Source organism: Gallus gallus, chromosome 2 (genome assembly GCF_016699485.2).
Source record: "Gallus gallus isolate bGalGal1 chromosome 2, bGalGal1.mat.broiler.GRCg7b, whole genome shotgun sequence".
Lineage (NCBI taxonomy): Eukaryota > Metazoa > Chordata > Aves > Galliformes > Phasianidae > Gallus > Gallus gallus.
This window is the reverse complement of record NC_052533.1, coordinates 50,278,325-50,290,349: the sequence shown is the minus strand read 5'-3', so window position 1 is coordinate 50,290,349 and position 12,025 is coordinate 50,278,325. Positions and strand designations below refer to the sequence as shown.

General features: G+C 37.9%; 1 protein-coding gene across 11 annotated transcripts in view; it reads right to left on the bottom strand.

Moving 5' to 3' along the window:
- SUGCT (succinyl-CoA:glutarate-CoA transferase) overlaps positions 1 to 12,025 on the bottom strand; it is a 429,352-nt gene that overhangs the window by 121,226 nt on the left and 296,101 nt on the right. The window contains exon 14 of one of the 11 annotated variants that reach the window (XM_040689368.2): positions 1,095 to 1,259. The exons of 9 other annotated variants lie outside the window; for them this stretch is intronic. In XM_040689368.2, coding sequence (XP_040545302.1) covers positions 1,189 to 1,259 — 71 coding nt within the window. In that variant the 3' untranslated portion in view covers positions 1,095 to 1,188. Of the gene's footprint in view, positions 1 to 1,094; positions 1,260 to 12,025 lie in introns of those variants that run through there. One more of the 11 variants, XM_040689377.2, reaches the window with a different exon arrangement.

Genomic DNA, 12,025 nt, shown 5'->3' with positions numbered 1-12,025 from the left:
CAGTTACACATTGTATACTGAAAGCAATACTTGAAAAACAGAGAAAGATGAGGCTGCACTTCTGACTAGCCAGTATATATTTGCTGAATTCTTCCTCTGGATTTGTTAGATCTCTGCAGCTGGGATTTATCCTTAATGAGAAGCCAAGTAACCCCACTTCACAATATGCACTGCAACCAACGTATTTTAAGCAGGTGTGGGAAAATCTAGCAAAGCACTAATGACTTCTAAAAGTGCTAGCAGAACCTGAATTTATACTGAAAGACAGACTGTCAGTTCAACACATAAAATGATTTTTTGTGATTTCTGTGCCTGACTTATCCAGTCTTCTTAGAGGCCAACCACAAACAAAAGTAGAACCAGACTCAGATAAAGAAATAAAATAGAGTAATAAAATGGGTGGACTTCAATACAGAGTAAAATATTTTTCACAGTTCTGTCTGATGTCATTTATCTAATTTTGCATTATTTAGAATTCTGTGTGGAAATACGCTGTTTATGTAGATGTAAAATCAGTCCTAGGGTACTACAGACTTTCGTATTAGATATGAGAAACAAGATTTCTCATTAAAAAAATACGTCTATTTTTCTGGATGACACAGAGGAAATACGTGACTTTGGCATCTTCACTCATTCTCCTAGGTAAACCAATAGTAGTGGACTCTATATATAAAACATCTAGTTACTCAGCTTGTTAAGTATGGCACTATGACAGTTTAATCCAGGAGAGTATAATCTTCCCTTCAACTCCTTCTCCAACCATCTCATAATGTGACTAGAGAGAAATAAAGTGACAGTTTTCCCAAATGAGTGCATACAAACTCATACCTTTGCTTTTGGATCTGAGATGCCTGTGATAGGCCTAATTTGAAGAAAGTGTACTCTCTGAAACTCACTCTTTAATGGAGTGTCAGCTGTGGGACCAAATCAAAAGTACCCCTTATCACTTATCAGCTTTGATGAGTTTAATTATTTTTGTGCAGTAGCAGTCCTCTTTTGTAAAGCTTTCTGAATCCTTTTAAAAATGTTATTGAATGTTGGCCCAATTTCTATTAAAATACTTATGCTCTGCTTAGTTTATAGACACAGCATACATGGAGAAAACACGTCTGTTTATGTGGTGTGCTTTCCGTGACGTGTGGAAACTGCTGTTCAAGGCACTGGTGAATGGCAGCACGCAAATAATCCTTACATCTGTGTACAAGCAAACCCACAAGCTTCACAGAAGCTGCTCACATTGGATGTTCTTGGAGTGTGGACTGAAAGAAAAATCATGATGTTTCTGATTAGTCTTAATTAAAACAGTGGATATCATCTCCTTATTATCCTTCATACTACGGTATATTTTACAACTTGAACAACTTTTAACAGGATTCAGATCTCATTTTTAAATTAAGCTTTGACTCTCCCATTTAACTTAAAAGCCATAAATAGCGCTACTTTCAAACGAAAGACTTAGGACCAGATTCAACAAATGTCTTTTAAGCACACTGTAAAATCTATGTAACATTAGGAACCTAAAAAGTACTCAGGAACCTAGATATTTTCAGTCTACATATTGGAGATATTTTGAGAACTTCAGAAGTAAGGTCCCCTTCAGAGAGACCACAGACACTGTGGGCACAGTAAGCCATTGCTGACTTAAAATTCTTCAGTTTGTTATATATGACTTATGAACAAAATGCAGAATAAGAATACATAAATATTGTGCTATTTTCCTTAGAAGCTAGCATCAAGTTAACATTATCTTTTCAGGGAGAAATTATAGTTACAGAAAGCCTCCTAAGAAAGGAAGGAAGAAAAGGGAGGAAAGGAGAGAGTGACAGTGAATTTGGGAAAATAAAGGAACACGATTAAGCTTTTAGAAGAGTTACTTAAGTTCATCGACACCTAAATACTGATCCAGACATGGCAAAATCAATAATAATAATAGTAATAATAGTACTATGATCATGTAGAAAAATTCTTAGATTGCACTATAGCACTGTAGCGTAGAAATGGGAATACTTTGAAATCAGCCTCTTCCAAGATGCAGAAATTCTGATAGAAATACAGGAGGTTTGAAGTTTATTAGAAGATTAAACTGTAAGGTGTGATATTTCCCTTGAAGTGTAAATCAAATATTCTCTTTAATGTAGCAACATATTTTTTAGAATTGTTAAAAAAGACCAAAACAAAAACAAACAAACAAACAAAAAAACCCTACAGAACTATAATGTATCATGCATAAGAAGTAATCATAATAAACAGTATTTCTGATTGGATGAATATAGTTATTAGTTCTTGGTCTTATACTTCCAGTATAATTGTATTTCACATTCATTGGTGGTACATATTTCAGGCATAGTTTGAAGAAGAGATATATAGAATACCAGAAAACCCAGGTTTCAATTTCAACTTCTTACAAATCGATAAGTATCCTATTTATACATTTAGATATACTGATTATATAGAATTATGTGCTTGCACTCATACAATGAGATGTCTATATGACATTTTCTATAGATGTCATACACATATATCATCTTTATGTAGCACACATATAAATATTTTCATTAATAAGATTATGAGATTTTCAGATGTGTTCCACCCACATGGAGAATATAACCAACAAAAGCAGGCAGATGTTTTTGGATCATTTCCTTCCATCAAAAGCTTGACCTGTATGAAATAGTATCTTTGACATTTCCAGTATAAATCTGATGGAGAATAACCATTGGACACAGAACCATGAAATTCTAGCACTCTCACCAACTTGTCACACAACTTAATGTAGTTACTCTGTGGGGTTATGAACCAGCACCACTAAGAACCATTAAACTTTCCATAGAACCACGCTGTTAAGCTTTTACTGTTGCATGGCCATATGCCTGGCTCCTCTGCAAGAAGGAAAGGATGGGCCAATGATGAGTGGGTAGTCAAGGACTTCAGCGTCTGAAATTAATTTATTTTCTCTGTCATGAGTGCCCTTTGAGTGACCATAGGGAAATTGTTCTTAGTTTCTGTGAAAATGGGATAATAATTCTTAAGTGGTTGTCAAGATGCCAAGGCTTATGAGTTTGTCTACTGTTTAAATACAATAGTAATAAATCCATTATAGTATCTTAGGAGAACAAGAGCTGTGTTTTTCAGTTAAATTGACACAATAAATAAATAAATAATAGAACACTGGAACCAATGAAGCCAAACTTACTTTTTCATTTTAGATGAAACTTAAATTTTAGATGAATTTAATTAATTAGTACTTGAGGTAAAAATAAAATAAAATAAAATAAAGTTAATAGCTATACTAAGGGCATATCACAGTATCAGATATTTAGAAGAAAGGAAAAAGTAAAGCTGCCATTTTAGCCTCTATGACATGTCCCAGAAGTCATTAAGCTTCTCCTCTGGGGTAATGCAACTTCATTAACCATAACTGAAATATTTAATATTGCAAATGCTTAATATTTAGAGAGAAAGCTGCTATCTCTGCAGGTGATAAAACTGCAGGTGATACCCAACCGCTAGATCAGACCAGAGTCTGTGAAGAGATATTATGCAACTGGCCTAAAAATGCTAAAAAGAAATGGATATGACCTAAGGAAAAAAAAAAAAAAAAAAAGGCTTTCAGCAATTCAGATCTCAATGGCAGTATTTTCCTCTCATGTGTGATGAACTCTGTCTTTGAGGTGAAAAACACTATCTTTATAAATGGTCCAATCGTTGTGTTTCAGTTAACACCTTTTTTTAACACAGTCTACTGTCTTATTCTCAGTTTCTTCTCAACATACAGAGGACAGATCCCGAAAAGGATCAAATATTTTAAGGTCTTCCAAATGACACCTTGTACAAAGGATGTGACACTGAAAGTAGAATGAGCCCTGCAGCTGAGACGAGAATGTGCCTTTAAGCCATAATAACAAATTCTAAAACACTAAAAGGAATTTTTTCCAAAACGGTTATGATTAGCTATTCTAATTCCGTACGCTGTCTGAAGAATGTGAAAACCCATTGAAACCAAGGATCTTCCTTTATGCAAGGAGACATAAAACATAATCCCATAGACTTTAAGGCAAATAACTTCCAAGGGAGATTTGCTACAACGATTTATTTGCAGCAGGTTTGCTGCAGTAATAACTTTTCACTGCAAGTACACACAATGTCTGTCTTTTGCAAAATTTTTCCACTTTATTTTCTATCAGAGGGCCACCAATCCTTCGTGCCAAGATTTCATAAAATTAATAAATCTACTTCCATAATCCTTGCTGCTTTTACTGACAGATGTAATAAACTACAGGATGCAAAACTCTGGAAGCCTACTGGGATTTACTTTCCCTTTTCTTTTTTTCCTTGACAAGCTTTACAGAGTAGCACTTCTGAGACATGCTCAAGTGCTGTAAACCTAATCCTTAGCAATTTCCTCTTTTCTCAAATAACCCAAATATTTTATGAATAGTGAAGGATTTCCTTTATCAAACATTTTCTTATTTATTTATTTATTTATTTTTTGCAGGAGTTGTTCTCAAGGACTTTCAAACAACTGGATGTACTTAGGTTGACATTCATATGACACAGTCTTAATCAAACATTTAAAACTTGGTTGAGAAGAAAGTGTTAGAGTTCAAAGGCAATACAAGAGGTGGAAGAACTGAGACCAAAATCCATGGAACTTGATACTGAGACAACCTTGTATTTCCTGTCCTCACCATAATGGGCATTTCTGTACTTTTTTTTTATTCCCATCTCTGTAGATCTGTTTTTTTTACTGCAGGAAGTCATACTTTTTTTTACTGCAGGAAGTGGACTGACTTTTCAGCATCGAGGAGCCACTGAAGCCACAAGTTTCTTATATTTTTTGATTGTCCTCTTTTTCCCAAAATGTGAGTGACACTCATCATTCTATCTATAACAGAATGTTTCACCATTTTCACAGAACAACAACACTTACATGCATGTCTTCTTCAGCTAATCCTGCATTTCTGCATCCTTTCTCTAGATTGACTCCATCCCTTGCTGGTGTAGTTTTAGCGGGTTGTGTGTCAGTGAACACACACATGCTGACACTTCTGGAAACAGTTCCTCAATGCAAAGTTTACTACATTGTCAACCCATGTGCTAAAAATTCTTATTTTTGCTGCGAAGAGCAGTGTCAAGGAGCAGAGCTCCTAATAAAAAAGCCAGCACACTGATTCATGTCATCTTCCTCTCCCACATGTATTGGCTGCAGTCACAATCATACTTCATCCTTCTGCTGCTGAGACACCCTTGATTTGCAAGGGAAGCAGGGAATAGGGCAATTTAAGCATGACAATTCTATTATTGCTTGTTTACTCTAAAAGGAACAAGAAGGGGATAAACACAAATCTTGGCTGAAATAACTGTGAGGAAAAATGGTTGAGCATTTTTTTTTTTACATTTAGATAGGTCATTCCAAAATTAATGCCTCTTATTTAATTCTATGGAAACTATAACATACATACTGAGCACAAATTTGCATGGCCATCTGGCAGTGGTGTGTCTTCCACTTTGCTTTTGCCACTGCACCACCCACCGCCTCACTGTGCTCACATACGCTGTTTGGTTCCTATAGATGTTCAACATCAATTAATGTCAATGGCTGCCATTTCTTCCACACAAAGGAACTCAATGACACACCTTTGCTTCATATGCACTTTCAAGTCAGATGGCATTTGGTCAGACTGCCCCTCTGCTGCCATCTGTCACACAGCAACAAAATGTAATGGAATACTGGCAGAAAGGTTCAACCTCCACTGCCTTATCACCAAAATCCGTCTCTGACATTGTGAGCCAATGTAATGAAATAGGAGGCATTACTTCTGGAGTATTCCATGTAATTACCTACAGGAAGTCTTAAGATAGTCTAAAACTCACTCTTCAGCAAGGAGAAAAACTGTTCAGAATTTTCTGAATTTTTCCTTGTTGACAAGCAACATTTCAGAAATAAAACAAATGGAAATATTTCTCATTTTGCTGCACATTCAGCTCCAAATCTGTTATTACAAGAACACAGAAAATCTCAAGAAAATGCCCCATGAAACAGGGAAAACAATTAGCAGGCAAAAAAATAGAACTATTCAGCACACCCCTCACCCTAGAAGTCCAATCCAATTACAGTAGAAATAGTCAGTGATTCAGCACAAAGGTTCCTTGGCAGAGTAGTGAGGAAAAGGCAAGTCTCCAGCTGGGTCACTCAGAGAAACAAAAATGCAACAGTGAATCATAAGGGCAGGATTTGAGTTCACAGCTCTTAAAAAAGGGGGCATTTAATTTAGTTCATTGCATTCTTAAAAGGTCCTTCTTCAATTATACTTGTTTCTTGAGAATGTGAATGCAAAGTTTCCTTTCAAAGTGGTTTGTTATCATAGGTGCACACAATTTTCCGACTATCAAGGATCTCTCTTGTAGCTCAAATGAAAACACAATACACTTCTTGGGACTGGGAAGTGAACTGTGATACTTCAAGGGGAAGACAGTGTGAACCAAAATTTCACCATCAGGGCTTCAGTAGTGAGTTCTACTAAAAGAGAGAGCAAGGATAAAAAGAATTTTCAAGTAATTGTTCTGGATAAAATGTTGAAGAAGTAGTGAAGTACTAAATCAATAAAAGAAATCATCAGAAGGCGAAGCTTTCATTGCTTTTTTGTTTGCTTTGTTTTTGTTTTGTTTTTGTTTTTTTTCCCCCCTTTTTATATGATGAGTCAGCCAAACTTTGGTTGTTGTCATAAAAAAGAAATAGAATGAGATAAAGACCTTCTAACTGTCCCAGGACGATTACTTTTAGTTTCTTGAGTATGCCAGAGCTATAATAAAAATGAACTTGGGGAGAGCTAGAGATTAGAAAAAAGATAACAGATAAGATAAGAATAGGGAAAGGAGCAACCTAAAGCAGGGAAATTACACATCTACAGAGGCAAAGAAGGAAATTGAAGGATGGATCAGAAAATAATAGAGAAAGCAGCAGCAGAAGAGCAGAGTTGGATGTTAAATGTGATGAGAAGTTAACTGAGGTGCTTATCAGGAAGATTCAAAAGAAATGTCGCAAAAGCAAGAAGATGGCAGATACAAAGCACAATCACCATTTGCAACTGAGAATGTTCATATGATCACAATAATTTTTCATAAGGTGCTCAGCCAGCTGTGGCTGACCCCATAAATAATGTAGCTGGGAACAGGGGTGAAATAACTGAGCTAAGGGACAGTGTAGAATGAGCCAACAGCTGACTTGACAAAAGACAGAAAAAAAAGGAAAAAAAAAAAAAAGCTAATTTGAATGGACTACGTCTGACAAAAGTCAACTACACTGGCTTGAACGTCACTGATGAACAGCAGCATAAAGAGAAGGAAAGCAACTTTGAGATAGATTCTCAATTCCCTCTGAGATTAAAAGGTTACGTCCAAGAAGAACAGCTTTTAGCAATGAATTTCTCTTCAAGATAAAACTGCAGACAGTAAAAAGTATATTATCTAGTAATAAATAGCATGTGTATGATGTTATTAGCTTAAAAACAAAAAGATGTAGTTAAAATAAAAGCTGTTGTTGTTGTTGTTAATTTCCATCCCTTTTAACCCTTTTCACTGCAAAAGAGCCATAGAATGCAACGATACAAAAATTGCTTATGCAAAACTATTGTCCTCACAGTGATACCAATGGTGCCAGAAGTGTGAGGTTCATAAATTTTACTGTACAGCTGGAGGAATACGTGCATGTGTTACTGTTCCAAAGCAGTCATATAAAAAATAATTGTTTTAAGGTGATATTGTCAATTTTTAAATAATACCTTTTTTCCCCCTTACTATTTTTTCAGATAACACCTGGCAATACCATAACTGAAAGAAAATAAGGGATTTCCCAGTGCTCAAACACAGCCTGCCTTCAGACAACAGTTTTCACAAGGGCTTTCAGAAGAGGTTGTGCAATCTCCTTGGGGCTTTTCAAGACTCAGCCAAAGACACAAGTGTCCTGGTCTCAGTTCAGCACCGAGCCCACTATGGCCAGCATGATTCACTTCTTCAGATCATATGTAGACAATGTATATGTGGATAATTTCAGTATTTCCTTCCTACCAGTCAATCTCACCAGTAGGACCCTATTCTAATACTGTCTTGATGACTAAAGATTAAAGACCATATAAAGGTAAAATGGTGTTTAAATAAATTCCTTCCATCAGGGAGAGAGTGAGAGCGGGAAACTCAATATTAAACCCAGGAAAAAGGATATAAAAACATAAGCAGACAAAAACTAGGGTGGGATCACAAGCAGGCTTCATCAGCATCATGCCTTCTCTACTACTCAGTATTGCACATCTCTTTCATGCGAAATTATTTGAACATGGTGCTACATAATTTTAATAGGTTTCTGTTCTGCTTGCAATGTACAAGATTAACTAGCTAGATTTCAAATTGACTGTTTCAATCAAATCTCTTTGTGTTCCCCACAGTTTGGAACTGTGTCTGATCTTGTTCAACATCTTCATCAGTGAACAGGATGAAGGGATAGAGGCACTGTCACCAAGTCAGCTGAAAATATAAAGCTGGGAGGAATGGCAGCAAGACCAGGACAGGCTGGGGAGTTGGGTGGAGAGGAAACTTTAGAGGTAGGTAGAGTCCTGTGTTTGGGGAGAAATAAATACATACGTCAGTACAGGTTAGGGGCTGACTTACTTAACGCTGCTCGAGGTTTTCAGGTGTCATGCAAAGCCATTATCTTGGATCTTAAAAGGTTTATGGCCTGCAGCCCTTTTCCCTTCCTACTGGGGAAACCAGAGTATAAAAAACATCTTGCTAACAACAACCTCTGTGGGTCTTGAGACTTCCTGGATATCTTTGTCTGGTCTCTCATATGGTTTATCCTGCTTCAGTGAGCTTGATTACTTTTAGACCAGGAAGCAGTATCTAAAAATCATAACCATTTAAGAAGTTGGCATGCAAAAATAATTTCTGTAAAGCTTGCAAGTTCAAAATACGCTAAATACTCATAAACTTGAGAAAACCCACAAAATGTGAACTACAAAAGAAAACAATATTTTTTTCTGATTTTCTGTTTGTGGATTTACATAGGTCACTCCAGAAGTAACACTTCCTACTTATTTCCATGGAAACAACAACAGGTACAAAGAGTATAATAACATTATTTCATGGAGGAAATTCTCAGCTACTAAATGCTATTTTTCAACACAGTCACCACCATTAGCTGATCTGTGTGGATGAGCTGATCGAGATGCTCTTCATTTTGTGGTGTGACAGCTGTGCATTGCCATCTGGAACACGGTTTGTCTTTCACATTGCTGTTGTCATTGCTGAAATGCACCACTCACTACCTAGCACCGACTGTTTCGTCTCCATAAACATTCATCAAGCACTGATGAGTGTCAGCTCGTTCCTTTTTTTCCTCATGGAGGAATTCATTGACACACCTTTGCTTCACACTCACTTCCATGTCAGACACCATTTTGCCAGACTGCCCCTCTGCTGCCTCTGTCACACAGAAACAAAATGTAATGGAATGTTAGAAGGAAGATCATGCTCCTACTACTATACCACCATTATCCACTTCTGACACCATGGGCTAAGATAATAAAATAGGAGGTATTACTTTTGGATCAGCCCTCATACATTGTCCCTGCAGTACGCCACTAGAATTAAACTTGCAATTGGAAGCAAATGAGAACAATCCTCAGCCACCTCTTTCATAGAAAACCCTTCAATCATTTGTAATGTTTTTGACCAATAAATAATAGAGCTGCTACACTGAGCTATTTAAGTCATATTACTTACAGCTGGAGAAAAATGAGGACCAGTCTTTTTCTAGGGGGGCCAAAAAAATATGATACACCCATGCAAAGTAAATTAGATTACGATTTCTTTGCCTTTGGTTTGAGAAGATAAAGGATAACCTTTTCAACTTTAACTTTGCCTGGTATTGCATTTATATTTTCAAATGAAAGATCTTGAACATGGAACTTCATGAATGTTAATAGTTTTCAGTCCTATTGTCAATGGAACAGATGGAACTACTGAAATATTACTGTAGCTGGAAGGTCCATGCTGAGCCTTTGAAAACAGAATTCAGTGGCACTTAATTTTTTCTTAATCATATGATGTCAAATTAAACATGACTGTGCAAAGGCTTCTGGGAGATCACCTTGACAGATTTTTTTAAAGTGTTTTTTAGTTAGGGAGGAGAAGGGAAGAAGGTAAATACACAGTATAGATATATCCTGCATTTTTATCTGATGCTTACATGTGATGACATCTGATCACTGCACAGCACATCTCAGCACCGCCTCCCCACAGGCAGCGAAGACTTGCTAACAAATAAACAGGGCTACTCTCCAGTAATGGTCAATTCCTATGCCACCAAGGAGCTTTGGAAAGAAGGAGACATGTTAACTTCGGGAAGCACCATGGAACTACTGTATTCTGAACCTCTCAGCATTTTCTTTTCAAAAAATGGAACATGTGAAGGAATCTTCAGAGTACATACTTGAGTTACCGCTATTGTTTTTGAGACAGAGGCGCAATCTGAACCAAGAACTTCACAAACAATTAACATAAAACAACCCACCGCTAAACCTGAGCACCACATCCAAGTGGTTTTTAAGCACGTTCAAGGATGGTGACTCAACCACCTTCCTGGGGAGCCTATTCCAGTGCTTAACAATCCTCTCTGTAAAGAAGTTTTTCCTGATATCCAACCTAAACTTACCCTGGCACAACTTGACACCACTTCCCCTTGTCCTGTCAACTGTCACCAGTGAGAATACACCAGCCCCGCTCTCGCTATAATCACCTTTCAGGTATTGGAAGAGAGCAATAAGATCTCCCCTCAGACTCCTCTTCTCCAGGCTAAACAGCCCCAGTTCCTTCAGTCGCTTCTCAGAGGGTACATTCTCCAAGCCCTTCACAAGCCCTGTTGCCCTTCTTTGGACCTGTTCCAGCACCTCAATGTCCTTTCTGTACTGATGTGCGCAAAACTGAACGCAGTACTCGAGGTGAGGCCTCACCAGTGCTGAATACAGGGGCAGGATTACTTCCCTAGTCCGGCTCACCACACCATTCCTGATACAAGCCAGGATGCCATTGGCCTTCTTGGCCACCTGGGCACTCTGCTGGCTCATATTCAGCCAACTGTCCATCAGTACACCAAGGTCCCTTTCCATCAGGCAGCTTTCCAGCTGCTCCTCCCCAAGCCTGTAGGGTTGCCTGGGGTTGTTGTGACCAAAGTGCAGGACCCTACACTTGGCCCTACTGAAACTCATGCAGTTACCCCTGACCCATCACTCCAGTCTATCCAGGTCCCTCTGTAGTTCCTTTCTGCCCTCTGGCAGATCAACGCTCCCTCCCAGCTTGGTGTCATCTGCAAATGTACTGGGGGTGTACTCAACCCTCAAACCCTTGTCAAGATCATTAATAAAGATGTTAAATATAAGTGGCCCCAGTACTGAGCCCTGGGAGATACCACTCATTACTGGCCGCCAACTGGATTTAACTCCCTTCACCACAACTCTTTGGGCCCGGCCATCCAGCCAGTGCTTCACCCAGCGGAGAGTACACCCATCCAGACCATGGGCAGCCAGCTTCTCCACGAGAATGTTATGGGGGACAGTGTCAAAGGCGTTACTGAAGTCCAGGTAGACCACACCAACAGCCTTACCTTCATCCACTAAGCGGGTCACCTTGTCATAGAATGAAACCAAGTTTGTTAAACAAGATCTACCATTCATAAACTCATGATGACTGGTCATTTGACCAAAGAGCTGAAACTATTTGCTAAACGCTGACTAGTTATCTGAGTTCCTCTTTGCTTTTTACAGTTTGTTTTTTGTTGTTGTTATTCCTATACTACTATAAACTCCACAGAAGTTCTATCTTTTTATTCTATTTCATTTACACTTGTAGCACAGTGCATATGGGAATCTGATCTCCAAACATTCATATTATAGTCTATATATGGACTACCGCAACTAATTTGTCCTATACAGATTTCAGCCTTCTAACTTCCTTGCTAATTTCATGTCAATAA